Genomic DNA, 15,265 nt, shown 5'->3' with positions numbered 1-15,265 from the left:
GTGGCTGGAACATCCTCTGAGCTGTAACTGGATTGAAAAATTACAGACTGTAACAGAGAGAAGGGAATAAAAAAAGGTACTAATACTGTATATTTATTCTAAGCACTGTTGCTGAATATGGAAATCTGATTTGAAGGCTTCCAGATTTCAGACTACTTTCTATGCGAACACTGTTTTGGGTTCTGCCAGTTCCTCACCTTGGTCTGCAAATGACATGATAGACTGAATGGCTGAACTGAGGCACTGAGAGCAGTGTAGCTCTGGCAGTGAGGAACATGGCTCTCGCTGTGCTCTGCCTGCACCTGCTTACATTGCTCATTCCTCACGAACTGTACACATGTAAGTTTAATGTGAAGGGTGCACAGGCACCTCTGATGTTAGAATATGATACTGAACCATAAATCAGGTTGACTGTTTCTGTGTTCCCAAATCACTGAAGACACAATTTATGAAATATTGGATGTACGGTTACAGCTTCCTAGTTGCGCTCATTTGCCTCCATCTCTGGATATGCCTGCTAAAAAAGTTAACACTCAAGCATGCACTGCCAAATTCTCAAAACACCCTGTGTACTGCTATCCACAGAACTCTACCTGTTTGAGCACCTGAATTATAGAGTGTGTATGCTTCACTGATGCCAGCTGCTTTTTCTGAAACACATAGATATGCACACAGGTAGTAAGATTAGCACCCAAATGAAATTTTCAATCTGCTTTTTGCTCAAAAATCAGTTATCCTAGGTTCAAACAAAACCAAATGAGATAGGTAACAAACCTTCTGTTCAGCATAATCCAAGTGACTGGCCCATATTTACTAAGCTTTATTACAGTTACCTTTTGCCTTCAGTAAAACATAAAGACAAAGTATTTTTTTTTTAATAATTTGAAGAGAAATTATCATCCAGGTATCCCGGAAGACCAATTAATAAGGGAAAATACTGACCCCAAGCATAAAGTAACAGAAATCTCCACTGCAGCATTAATACTAAGAGTATAAAAGCCCCTTCTTCTAGACAATTCCATAGTCATGCTCTTCATTATTACTTTTCTCATATTTGTTACGCATATAGCTATTATGGGATGCAGTATTCAGTCTGCATGCTTTTCCAGTGAAGAAAGGAGATCCTAAGAACAGAAAACACTGCTGCTGATTGACTAACCATTTTTGTTCTAGTATTTCCTTACTCTATTAGATTAATCTAAGCAGCTAAAGATTGAGTAATTCTGAAAACACATATTGGGATTCCACTGCAGAGTGTTGTTTGGATTGTATTACAGAAAACAATAAAGTCTAACCATTTTTGTTTGTTTGTTTTGGTAGGAAAACATTAACTTTTGGTTTTAGCTTTTCTGTAGCTGAAGTTGAAATACTACCACGGACACTTGCATACAGAGAGTAGACATTACTCTTTCACAGTAGAGAATTTAAAAGCACAGTTCTCTAACAACACCCCAGGTAGCTCTAAACAAGGTCACATTAAAGTTGCATGGTTCCTATTTGAAATGTAACTATGAAGTTTTTTCTTTTATGTGGTTAAATCTAAGCGCAGATGGTAAGGGTCAAAAATTGACTGGCAACTCATGTGCCAACCAAATACAGGTTTGATGTTTTCCCTTCCTACATAATTTAGGACAGCCCTTTTCAGTATTATTTATCTGTACTGCAGTACCACTCAGAGACTTCATCTGCAGTTCTCCACGCAGTGCCTTAACCACGAGATCATCCTTCCACGATACAATACCTATTATCTGCTGGAGCTTACACACAAACGTTATGAGCTGGTTAGAGCAATAAGATAGTATTTTATGTACATTATCTTAACTTGTCAGTTATCCCACCTTTTATACGTGTATAAAGATCAGGTATGAAAAAATCAGTGAAATATACCGAGCATTATTTTTACCACAGTCAGAGTATAAGAGCATATTGTCATATTTATTCCAGAAAAAATGACTGACTGATGAAACTGTAAGTGGGGCATCAGCTGTTAATTGGGGCATATTACATTCAGCATTTTTTTTTCACAAAATGTAGTTAAATGAACATATATCTGAATGAAAGAAAACCACATTCTTTGCTGGGAAAAAGACAGATCACTATGCTTACATGAACTCCTGTTTTGTCCATTAGGGCTCTATACATCCATAACATTGTGAGCAGACTCCACTTGTAGAAATTTGGGTGAAAAGACAACGCCTTCATGTGATCACAGAAGGCAGTAAACACTTTCTCTGAGCTTTATGTATGGCCTGGGAAATGCATGGTGACCTGCAAGACAGAAGCCTTTTGCTTTCTTGCTATGCTTAGAAGTTCACTTGATGGCTCCAACAGGTCTTAACACCAGCCATGGGAGATGGGTTGTAAGGAGCCTATTTTGTGGGAAAGCAAGCTGAGGAAGTTCACAAGAAACATTTTAGAAGAACTAGATTTAAAACAGAGATCTCTATGACCATAGAAACAAGCCTCTATGGGTCATCTCTTCCAAAATGTTAAGTCACTTTCAGTAACATAACGTAACTTTCTAGTTTAACAGTTTTTTGAAACTTTTCTGTCTCAGGTAAAATTCATCAATGTGCGAAATCACGTATCATCATAATTTTTTTTCCGCAGCACACACTTACATGTTCATCACCCAAACGAACTGAAAGGAGCACTGAAAACTTTCCTCTTGAATAAACAGATATAAAATGCAATTGGTGATGGCATTACCCCATAGAAACAGGAAATGTAGTAATCACCATTTTACCTAGTCATAATATTTCTAATGCTGTAACACTGCTGCCCCAGAAGGTCTTTCTTACTTGGACCACTGCAGCTATGCTGAAAAAAACATCTATTTGCAAGTGTTGCTGATTTGTATTGCTCAGTTAAACACACTTTGCAATCATCTAGCCTAGATAAACAGCTCTGAAATGCACCAGGTAATAGCCTAAAATCTTGGGATGTCACTTTTAACTTGCCAATGCATACCAGCTGGGAATCAATGCTGCACCCTACCCAGAGGTCCACCACCTACTACAGTCTCCATGCTTGTGGCAACAGCTCTTTAGCTAAAGCGCAAGGTCTTTGCCCTTTTGTGCTTCATAGTCTTTGGTTCACATCCTCTTAGTCAGTGACATAGCGGGGTTGTTGTATTTTGCTTTGCTGGACTTTACCATTGCATCATTATCTACTCAGAAAAAGGAAAGACTAATGATGAGTAGCATTTCACTGCTTTCTCACAAACAATCATGGGTGAAGTAGGTTTTTCTCTCCCACTGGTTTGTAAAGAGCAAAAGAACCTGCTTTTCATTACAGTAGCATTACACAAAGTTGTGACTGATGACGAAAGAGCTCTGCGCTGTGGAAATGAAGACCGTGATTCAGACACTATTTTTCCTCCCTTGTGGAGAAAACTAATATAAATTAAGAAAAGGATCCTGAAATAATGATAAAGATTGGAATGCTTTCATACTGCCAAAACACCCAATTCAGATACAACTGCAGGTATTCCTATTTAGTATTCCATTTTTAGTGTTGATGTTTTGGTTCATAGAAGTTTTCCCTTCCAGAATAAGGCAGAAGATTTCAATGTAGCGTTGCGACTAAGAGTAATATCCAAATTATTTTTGGCTGCATGCTGAGGAGAAGGCTCTGAATGTGATTTTAATAAACTGGAACTTCGAGGAACGAAGCCTCTACTTCAAAGATTTCATATTAGCAGTTTATGGCCTTTAGTTATTTCTCATGAGCTACAGAGCCATTTCACCCATTAACCATTAGGCTGAATTGAAGCTAAGAAAGAATTAAGTCAGCTAAGAAAGAATTAAACTTATTTTACATGTAAGTAACATCCACCACCCTCTATCTGAGATTAATTTAGCTGGGTCTCCATCCCAGTTCCTACTACGGACTTGCCACTCCACTGTGTAGCCTTTGCAGAACAGAGATTGCTTACCTATGTGTTGGGCCTAATTCAGCTCAGATGTGATCTTAGATGGATCCACAAATGACAGTGTCTGCAGAAAACACCGAGCTACCACGTATTCAAGTTTCCTTTACCAAATTACTCAGATGCCTAGCATTCAGAGTTCCCTCAATAAAAGCCATTGTTCACCTCCAGTCAGACCATCCAACAGAAAGTGTAAGGTGATCTGTAGAGCGCAGAAGTAGCAGATGAGACGCTGCATCAGCACTGCAGGGTGCGTATGCACCTATTTCTATCTGTGAAATCCTAGACAAAGGTAAGCTGAGGCCAAACTGGTCTTCAGGCGCTTGTGAAAAATTACCGTGTTATTGTTAATGATGAACAGCAAGAAGACAAACCTTAAATTTCAAAACTAATTAACAGTAAAAAAATCTGATTCATGATTTTTGAAAACTGCACATTGCTAGCACTGGCCCCAAAATGGACCAGCCTGCAGAATGCAGGAATGGATATCGAGCTGATCAGCAGTTTGTCTATTTGCTACTGCACTGAGACAGCCAAAGCAGAGAATAAGCATTTAGAAGACTGCGTGCAAATTTGCTTTCTTGCAGCACAGCCAGCATCTCAACATTATGAGTTTCACTGGGTGCCAGATGTTTATAATCTAGATGAGGCAGAAGAAGCTCAACAACTTCTGTCATGTAATATTTAAAGCCTGATTAGGTATTTCTCATTTAATCACATATATTATTAATTTAAATGAAATTACTGTTTCTCCTCACGCCTTTAACCAGACAGTGCATAAAAGTTGGGTTGCTAAGGCAGAATGATAGCCAAGTATTCCAGTTTAGCTGACTGCATTCTGATTACTTAATAACGCCCAAGTATGTGCAGAATTTGTCCTTGCTGTGCGCCACACACAGTGCTGCACTACCGAAAAAAACTCAGAAAAGGCTGCACTGCGTTGGCTTAAGCGCCTTCCTCAGCGTGGCTTGTATTCCAGGTAGTCAAACAAGTCCACAGCTAAGGAAAAACGCCTGACTTTCTGCTCTACGGCTCCCACGGCACTAATGAGAGAGTCAAAAATGAACGGCAAAAGCCTCCTCTGAGGGGCTGACCGTACCGCCCTGGCTGAGCTCCGGCTGCCCCGTGGGACCGCGGCGTGCCCCGGAGAGACTCAGCCTCGGGAAGGGCAGCAACACCAAGCCTGGAAACGAACCGGGATACAAAGCCGGAGGAACGGCTACCGGGCACCTCGGGGCTGCCGGTGCGACACCGGCGTGAAGCTGAGGCCCCGCACCGCCGGGCCCCCGGCCCCCCCGCCCCACACCGGCTCCTCCCGGTGCGGCCCGGCAGGTGCCCGCCGGCGCACGGCCAGGCCTCGGGCCTAACTTCGGGGAACGGCCGAGCTCCCCCGCGGCCGCGCCGCCGTTCCCTCGCTCTCTCTCCCCCTCCCGCCGGGGGGCAAGGGGCCGGCGCCGCCTTAGCGAGCCCCGGGCAGGTGCGCCCGGCAGGCGGCCGCAGCCCAGCGGCTCCCCCCTCCCCTCTCCTCTCCTCTCCTCAGGGTGTCGGCGCGGAGCCCGCCATCTCGCCCCGCTCGGGGCTGCCCTGCCCTCCCCTCCCCTCCCCTCCCTCCCGCCCCTCGCTGCGGGCCGGGCCGGGCCTCGCCGCGGCGGTGGGCTTGGCTTGGCTTGCGGCTGCAGCGCGGGGCTCGGCGTGAGTCACCCAGCCGGCGGCGCGGGGAGCCGAGCGCGCAGGCACACGGAGGAGGAGGAGGCGGCGGGGGCGGGCGAGCGGGCGGCGGCGAGCGGGCGGGGGCGAGCAGCACCGGCTCCCCGCCCGCCCACTCACACATGCTGCCGAGCCGCAGTCAGCTGGAGCGCCGCTTCCTCCCCAGCCGCCGCCGATGACCTCCGCGCCCGCCGGCAGCCGCTGAGGACCCCCGGCGTCCCCGCCAGGGCAGGGGATGGTCGATCGGCCGCCCGGAGCCCCGTCCAGCCCAGCCCGCCGCACAGCAGCCCCGGCCGCCGCCGCCCGAGAGGAGCCGCAAAATGAACCCCCAGTGCGCCCGCTGTGGCAAAGTGGTCTATCCCACCGAGAAAGTCAACTGCCTGGACAAGGTGCTGGGGCGCGGGCGGGCGGGGACGGCGCCTCCCGGGCGTGCCCGCCCGGCGCCCCGCTCCCCTCGGCTCCGGCGGGGCGGGCAGGGCCGGGCCGGGCCGGGGCGGGAGCCGGCAGGTGGCAAATGCAGCGCCTCGGGGGCTGCCGCTGCGCCGGCATCCGCGCCGCCGGGCGACAACCGCCGTGTCACCGCGCTGGCGCAGGGCGGGGGGCGAGTGGGGGCCGCGGGGGGCCCGGTCCTCGCCGCCCCCCGCGGCTGCCCAGGGGATGAAGTTGTAGGCGGCCCCTGCCCGGCTGTAGTTGCCGGCGCCTCCCCGAGCTGGGGCGGCTCCGGCTGCCCCGTACGCCATGGCCGCCTCGGCGGGGCCGGTGCCCGCGGCACCGGGGTGGCGGCAGCCCCGTCCCCCGGGGGTGTCCCCCGGCGATGCCACCGAGCGCGGTCGCTCCGTAAATAACAGCAACGAGGCTGTGGCAGATGCGCCAAATTAACGTCCCCAGAAAGGCAAGGCGGTAGGAGCTACCGGAGGAAAAAACCGTATTGCGTGCTAAATTTAGTGCCTGTTCAGTGTACCAAAAAGCCAGCCGTCACATTAGTTGGTGATTTTATTCGCACAGCGTTGCGTTCGTAGCAAGCGGTCTCGTTTTTTCTTTAACGGGGCAGAATGTCAAACTCCTGCTTCAGTTATCTTTAAAATAATCTTGGCAAGGTCAGCGTCCGGAGGTCTCGGCATTCACCTTAGCAGAGAATTTACATTTCCGAGAGTGTTTCAGAAGCACCTTTGCTTTCGTGTGAAAGTAATTATTTCGATTTAGTTTACAGAGATCTATAGTGCGTGGCCAAAATATTGACGTGTAATTGTGTTTTTACATTTACTGTACCCTGACATAGCTTTCAAAGCATCAGTATCGTAAGTAATTCTACTTTACGTTTCTTTACAGTACTGGCATAAAGGATGTTTCCACTGTGAAGTTTGCAAAATGGCTCTGAACATGAATAACTACAAAGGATATGAAAAGAAACCTTATTGCAATGCGTAAGTATTGTAAATGTCAAGTCTTGCAGAAATGCACATGAAAAGAAAACCTGGCCGTGGATATTGTCAAATAGATATTGTCGTGCTGTAAAAACTTAATCTAGAGATGTGGCAGTGCAGTCGAGAGCAGTTTAGTATTTTTTCAGATGGCGTATTCTACATGCATTGGCGTGGTAAAGAGGAAACTATTTGATTGTGATGTGTTTAGGCAGTGTTTTAATATCAGATCTCAGAATGCAGATCTTTCCCTCCCAGAAAGTGTCGGATCTGGTGCTGACTCCTGTTAGATTCATTATTGTCCTGCTGGATTACAGTTGGCCATTATGCAGCGCTCTGTTCAGGGTTATGGACTTGATCAGCATTTTGTAATAAGAAAACAAACAAAGTGCTTCTCGGTTGTGTAGTTTACTAGAGGCAATATCCTGTTATAGATTGTGACAGCCTATTTTTAAAACTGTTATGTTGTTTACATTTCTCAGATTACTGAACTAGATATTTACAAAATCCCTGCTTCTAGTGCTTCATGCTATTTTGTATTTTGCATGTCTCTTAGATTTTGATAAAACAGATTAATTTTCATTGTAGAATATAATCACATTGTATTCCAGTTTTAGATTTTGTTGTTCTGTAGATTTTGAAGAGTGCTTTGATGTTTGGCTTGCGAATGTTGCAGAAGAGCATTTTGATACATGTAGAAAAAAAGTGCTTACTGTTCTTTGTGCCAGGCTCCTAAGATTTGCTAACTATGTTTCAGTATGTTTTAATCTTTAGAAGCAGCTACAAGTGCTTTGTTAGAAGGATCTCTCTAAAGAATTTGGTATAAAATTTGATTTTATGTTCTACGTTATTCATGCATTGTTATTATTTTCACCTTTACCTACTTGAAACATATGTTTTAAGAGACAGAATTTGAAACTATAGGCACATTATATTTTTTTCGGAAATATTCTGCTATACTTATCTTAAAATATTTGTTTCATGTTGAGGTAGACAGTCTATGGCTGGCCGTAACAGAATAGTTCAACAGCATATGCTCATTTTGTTCCAGGCTAAAATTGAAGCCAGTCAGTGCCTGTCTGTCTGAAATACGAGTTTTGTTATAAAAACTGCTGTGCTGCCAAAACTTGAAACACCTGTTTCAGTGTGCACAGTTGTACTTAGATTGCTTTAGGAACATATGGATTTACACATACACATTTCTAGCTTTCCTTGAAGTGCTTTACAGTGTGTGGGGGTGACATTAGACCTCTTGTAATAAGGTGTGGTTGGTTGCCAGTCTTAGTACTGTAGAGAAAGCTCTGTAGGAAGAGAGATACATGCTTCAACAGGTGGCACACTACAAGTTGAGACTAACCTAGAGGTTACTGACACTAGATGGGACTCTGCTTGTGGTACTATTTGAGTTGAAGTGTAAAAGTGCAGGCTTACATCCTTTACAGTGGTTAAAACTCTGATAACACTTTCCTGCCTTTTACCTAAATTTTTGTGGTTAAATTTCAGTGATGATACTTTGGTTGCTTGATCTTTCCTACGTAATCAGATACTTACTCGTACTTAATAATACTGTTTGTTTACAAAATCTCTTCTGTGATATATATTGGTGTTTCCATGCTGTGCATATTTAAACTCTGTTCTGGGAGAGTTTTTCATCTATGTAGTTGTGCTACATGGTGCGTCCTTCTGTTTATGGATGAGGGGGAATAAGGGTGATGGATATGTTACGTACCATTCAGGTGCTATTCTTCCTGCTAGTTGCTTTAATGAGCTTTGTAGTAGTGATCCTTGAAAAAATAATCTCTATCTTTGAAATGTCCCTCAAACCTGATGGATGAAACAGGAAGAAACCATGTAAAACCATGAAAGAATGTTTTTTTTCTATTAAAGAAGAGACAAAATGTAATGTATAATATCAACAACGTGTATTTTGTTCTAAAGTTTCGGTAGACTTAAGTAGTTGGTGGGGTTTATTTTTATTTTTTAGAGAAACTTTGATCAAATAATTAAATAATTTCAAGTGTTCTGTGGAACCACGAAGGGAAGACCAAGGTGTGCTTTGTGGTTTCAACAAACTTTAATATCCTTCAAAGGAAGGATAAGATGTTTATGCAAAACGGTGTTATGACTTAAATTATCGTATTTTGACACAGTACTTTTGCATCTCAAGGTTACTTATTTGCAAAGCAGACACCATTATAGTATTTCAAATTCTGATGTGGCTTTTCCAGTGTTCATTAGTAAGAGGCAAATCCATTTTTGTGTTAAATACTGCTTGATCAGAAAATCTGTGAAGAAAAGAATGCAAATTTACTCATACAAACACCTACAAGTACTTGACAAAGAGCAATTACTGTTAGACTGTTTATTGAGGCCATCCATCAATGAGAGTGTGATTTGAAGATAAAAGTGAAGCAGTATGCACTGATTTGAATGGGAGACTAATACCATGAAGTTGTTTAATAGATTTGAAAGCCGTAGTTAGCTTTGTGTAAGGACGAGTTGTAAAGCATGTATCTTCAGTAATTTCTGTATCTGTTTGTTGATTAACAGGTTAGATAATGCACTTGATTATATTTTGACCTTTGAACTTAAGTTATTGCACTTTTTCAGGTGCTGAAATTAATCATTTTTTCTACGTTACTGGCAGAGATCAGAAGTTACTTTAACTGTAAAATGTAATTGTGTTTCTGTTAATATCAGAAAAAGATACTGATTTGTGAACATTCAAATTACAGTTTGGTGGAGGAGAGTAAAGTCAGATGGATTAACAGGAGCTAGTGAACCAAGAAAGAATATATTGTGAAATACTTTAATCCAGTGACCATTAGAAAAGAGCAGAAATATTTGTAAATGCAGGATTCTGCTTTTTTTAAGGGCAAGTTTTTTGCTGGGCAGCTTGTCAGATTTCCAGCTAAATGGTTGTTTATGTTCCTTGTGGTAAAGGTACGTTGATAGCATAAGTAATAACTGGGCTACTGACATAGTAAAACTGGTACAGGTCAAGAAGCTGAGTTGCCTAGTATTGCACTTCTGTACTGCTTTTGTAAGTTGTAGATTTATGAAAGATTTTGCAATTAGGCTAGAGAGAAAACTTTGCCTACATGTCCTCGTGTATAATACGGCTTTCAAAAGAATGATCTTTATCACAGTTTTCATGAAGTTCCTTGATCTGTCTCCTTTCAGTTCTCTTACTTGTAAAGATTATACAACTTTGTTCCCTCTTTTTTATTATTTACATAATTTTTGAGCTGTTTGAGTCAGTGATAGTTGATGTCTGCTTGTTTGTGTAGTGCTTAGAATATTGCGCTTTCACCTCAGCTGGGACTTGCAAAGTAGTACAGTACTTTCATGACTTACCATATTGTGTTTCTCACTTTACTTTCATTCATGTTTCATCTGAAAGGCCTCATACACAACATTTTGAAGCTTGTAGATGCTTAGCACGTGAACACTGCTAGGTTTGCCTTAACAACTTTAGTCTTGCCTCTTATTTGCTGTCTGACTTTAGATATGTAACGTTGCCAAAGAGCTGCCTGATTTGTGAAATAATGTTGACAAGACTAAGGGCTCAGACTTGTAGTCCGATTTTGCAGTTCAGCCAGGTGCTATACATTGCCTGAAGCTGGTGAATGAGCCATTCTTTGTCTCTCTGAATGTGCATATAGGTAGTAAAAGAAAGGTTAAGACAATTAAAATGGCGTGGGTAATCCGATGATTTGTTAAATCAAGGTGGCTTTAATGCAAATCTGATCCCTAATTCCACTTTAATATCAACAGATAGAGATTATTAAATACTTGTTTAATATAAATGGAAATGATAAGAAAAGTTGTTGTTATTATTATTATTTGCAAACTCAGAGCTGATTCTTCCCAGCTGCAAACAACCAAGATGATGCAAGGAAATGAATGGCATTTTGGCAACTAACCATCTGTGTACTAGTTCTCAAGCTTGTTAAATGATTGAATCGTGTAGGATGATTTTATGGTAACTTATTCTTACGAATATTCATATAAATACTTTTTTGACAGATTCACTAGACCAAAACACGACTACTTTTTATGCAAAACGTAGAAGCTGAAATGCGTATTTTTGGAATGTTCTCTCCGCATTAGCTATACCTGCTGATGCAAATAGACTTCCTGCATGTGTGAACACATCCGACAGAGATGTATTTTTTTAATTTCTGCAAAACCTAATAGCTTAAGCTTCTGCAGACCTGATATACCCTCTTGCCAAAGGCAAAAAACCTAACTGTTGGAATAAATTCTTCTGAAATATTTAGTATCTAAAATTTTGCTAATTGCCTGCACACAGGGTAGCTTCATTCAAGTTTTTATTTATGACAGTCACCATATGGAATGATTGCGTAACTTTAAAATTTAAATCTACTGTCATCAGTCTTAGTGTGGATTATTGACATGAAGAAAAACTCATCATCACTTTATTTTTTCTAGATTTAATTTCTCTTTAACTCATGCCAGTAGGAAATAGGCATGCAAATGCATTTGAAATATTGTGATGTTGTTAGAAGAATTGTACTACAGTTTCAATCTGCAAGTGCAGTCAAACTTTATATTTTAAGATACTATAGGGGAGGGATGAAAAATGTCAAAGTTATTTTATAACAGCTTGGAAATGGTAAGAACATGGTACAACTTTCTGGACAGTCGGATGGGCTGGAAAGTGGAAGCAGTTGCTTGTAATCAGTGGATGAATGTGGCCATTAAATGGAATCCATTGTCCTGAAAGTTGAACTCGTGTATAGAAGTTTGGTTTTAGCTGTGAAACATGAGTGGGTTTTCTTTCTACTGGTCAGAAAACTTCTAGAAGGTGACTAGGAGTGTGATTATATTATCCTTACTAAAAATAGTTAGCATTATCTTATTTTTCAGTATTGATTTCAGCAGGTGACTATTTCTCAGTTTAAATATGGCAGGGAGAAAGAAAATGAGTAGGTAAGGAACAGCAAGAATAATCCTTCTGAAATATGATGGAGCCACTTCTAAGAGCTGTAGTAAAGAGAGCGCACAGAGTAAACAGTTTTTTGTTTTCTAATTCTCCATCTTCAACTGTAACTTATTTAGCGTAAGAGGATAACACTGAGATTGGGTTGGGGGGGGAAGATTTTTTTTATGTCATGGTTAACCTTACAGCCAATTACGTGTTTGTTTTTTTTTTTCTTGTTTTGGGCTTTTCAGCTGCTTCTGATCATTAGATTTGATCAAAAGTAAGCTATTATATAGGTCAACCCAAAATGGTCATTCTTATAAAAAGAAACAATCCAGAAACTCCCATGCAAACTTTAGAAGGCAAGGATTTGCACTTTATCACTTTATTAACTTTGTGTATTGAAGACTTTCCTCTTAGGATGTAATATAAAATGAGTAATGAAAATAAATGAACCACTAGAAAAACAGCTGGTAAGGGTCTCAAGTCAGAGTCAAACACACCCCTTCACTGAAGTCCATTATTTCTTGTTCAGCATCCTGTAAGTGTGGACTCCAGTATTTGAAACCAGTTATCATGTCTCCCCTCAGCGATCTTTTCTTTAAACAGCTCTAACTCTTTCCTCGTAGATCATATTTTCTGGTAATTCTTGTTTCTCTACCTTCAGTTATCTCCAAAGTTTTTTTTTTTATTTATTTATATGTATATACATATATATATACACACACATACATATTTTCTTTCAGTTGCAGTGCCCACTGGAGCATTATTAGACCTGGTAGAATGGCAAGTGTGCTTGTGCAAGTCATATAATTTCTCTCCTAAATCCCACTGCAGTCTTTGCTGGTTTTTTTTGGTTGCAAAACTGAAACTATTGTTAAGTTATATTCAGATTGTTGTGGGCTACAGTTTTATCTTTCTATGCAGAATTGCAACCTCAGCAGTTGTTATTATCCATTATCTGAGCAGTTAATTGTTCTTGGCTAAGCACAGAATCTTCCACTGGGTTCTCATTGAACTAAATCTCTATTTTTCCCCAGGCTGTTTCTCCAATTTGTCAAGTTCATTTTATATTCTAATTTTGTTCTCTAATGTGCTTACAGCCCCCTTCTATCACCTATCAACCTTCCCACCAGAGAGCCTGTAAGCACATTGCAAATCTAGTATGTGTAATCTTCATTTCATCACCCAGGTTGCTTGCTGAAGGCCTGGAAGGGTATTTGGAGCAGTATGTACCTCCATGGTCTGATGTAGCCTTCCCTTCTGTAGTGAGCAGTGATGAATGAGTGAAGTACTTTATCGTCTCAACCTATTCATGGAGTGCTAGATCAAGTGTCAAGTTCTGTGTAAGAAAGAAAATAAAATTGTGAAGGAATGTAATTGTTGTGGATATTTATGCAACTTCTGCTTAAACATGAGGGACAGCTACAAGTAGAGGAAACATACATTCCTGCTGCTCGGTGCTGTGGTATCTTACTTGGTTAATTGAGTATTAAGACCAAAGCAGTATTGGTGGTATTCAGTAATGAAAAGGAAAGTAGGACAAGAAGCCGAACCTATTTGCTAGAACAATTGAAGGATCTTCTTGGGCAAAATATGTTTGTGTCCCTAAAAGGCATTTGATGCATATCTTTAAACTCTTTGAAGAAGGCACATGAAAACATGTGGTGGGTTGACTCTGACTGGATGCCGGGTGCCCATCAAAGCCACTCTGTCGTTTTCTGCCTCAGCTGGACAGGGGAGAGAAAGTATAGTGGAAGTCTTGTGGATTGAGATAAGGAGAGGGAGAGATCATTCACCAATTACTGTCACAGGCAAAACAGACTCTACTTGGGAAAATTAACTTAATTTATTGCCAATCAAATCAGAGTAGGGTAATAGGAAATAAAACAAACCTTAAAACACCTTCCACCTCACCCCTCCCTTCTTCCTGGGCTCAACTTTACTCCTGATATCTCTACTTCCTCCCCACCGGCAGTGCAGGGGGATGGGGAATGGGGGTTGTGGTCAGTTCATCACATGTTGTTTCTGCTGCTCCTTCCTCCTCAGGAGGAGGACTCCTCACACTCTTCCCCTGCTCCAGCGTGAGGTCCCACCCATGGGAGACAGTCCTCCATGAACTTCTTCAACTTGAGTCCTTCCCACAGGCTGCAGTCATTCACAAACTGCCCCAGCGTGGGTCCCTTCCAAGGGGTGCAGTCCTTCAGGAACAGACTGCTCCAGCGTGGGGCCCCCATGGGGTTACAAGTCCTGCCAGCAAACCTGCTCCAGCGTGGGCTTCTCTCTCTCCATGGGTCCACTGGTTCTGCCAGGAGCCTGCTCCAGCCTGGGCTTCTCACGGGGTCACAGCCTCCTTCAGGCACATCCCTCTGCTCTGGTGTGGGGTCCTCCAGGGGCTGCAGGTGGAGAACTGCTTCCCCGTTAACCTCCATGGGCTGCGGGGCACAGCCTGCCTCACCATGGGCTGCACCATGGGCTGCAGGGGAATCTCTGCTCTGGTGCCTGGAGCACCTCCTCCTCCCTTTCCTTCTTCACTGACCTTGGTGTCTACAGAGTTGCTTCTCTCATATATCCTCACTCCTCTCTCCTGCTGAAGTTTCCTGTTGCGCAGTTTTTTTTCCCCTTCTTAAATATGTTATCCCAGATCTTGGAGCCGGTTGGCATTGGCTTCATCAGATATAGGGGAATCTTCTAGCAGCTTCTTACAGAAACCACCCCTGTAGCCCCCTTGCTGCCAAAACCTTGCCATGCAAACCCAGTACAGAACACTTTGTCAGAGTTGCTGAATACTGTGCGTGACGAGGATGGTGGTTAGCTGCAAAGGAATTACTGAAGAATAATCATCACTGACACTCGGACCTTGGGAAGAGTTGGGCTGTGGGCTGTCTTTTGATTGCTGTGACTGTGTCTGACTAATGGGATGCAAAAACGTTTCTCAGGTTCCATTTGAACATGTTCAGTTGGCTGTGTCCTGATATGATGTTTGATCAAGACGTGCTTATGACACCTTACCTGCATGTGCTGGTGGGTGTGCAGGCAGAGGACTCTGAGCTCCAACAGGTCCCTTGGTTTGCACTGTTGCAAGTTGTGGGCAACACCATGGAGTGCTATGGCTTAGCTGCAGCCAGCCTGCTTCCCTGCTGGTGCAGAGTAGAAAACTGCCCGGAGGGAGAGGAGTTACCTTTTTTCTCTCAGAGCAGGTGAATTCTCAGACTGCGCTGAGTCAGTACTGTCACGCGTAGTACCTGATGTGTGAGT

At 42.8% G+C, this 15,265-nt stretch overlaps 1 protein-coding gene across 2 annotated transcripts in view; it reads left to right on the top strand.

The window, feature by feature from the left end:
* Positions 1-5,692: 5,692 nt before the first annotated feature.
* The window catches only part of NEBL (nebulette), a 270,414-nt gene continuing 260,841 nt past the window's right edge, over positions 5,693-15,265 (top strand). For both annotated transcript variants that reach the window (XM_074865827.1, XM_074865817.1), the window contains exons 1-2: positions 5,693-6,027; positions 6,968-7,062. In XM_074865827.1, the coding sequence (XP_074721928.1) occupies positions 5,959-6,027; positions 6,968-7,062 (164 nt within the window). In that variant the 5' untranslated portion in view covers positions 5,693-5,958. The remainder of the gene's footprint in view (positions 6,028-6,967; positions 7,063-15,265) is intronic.

This window comes from Strix uralensis, chromosome 1 (assembly GCF_047716275.1).
Source record: "Strix uralensis isolate ZFMK-TIS-50842 chromosome 1, bStrUra1, whole genome shotgun sequence".
Lineage (NCBI taxonomy): Eukaryota > Metazoa > Chordata > Aves > Strigiformes > Strigidae > Strix > Strix uralensis.
This window is presented reverse-complemented; position numbering and strand designations above follow the sequence as displayed.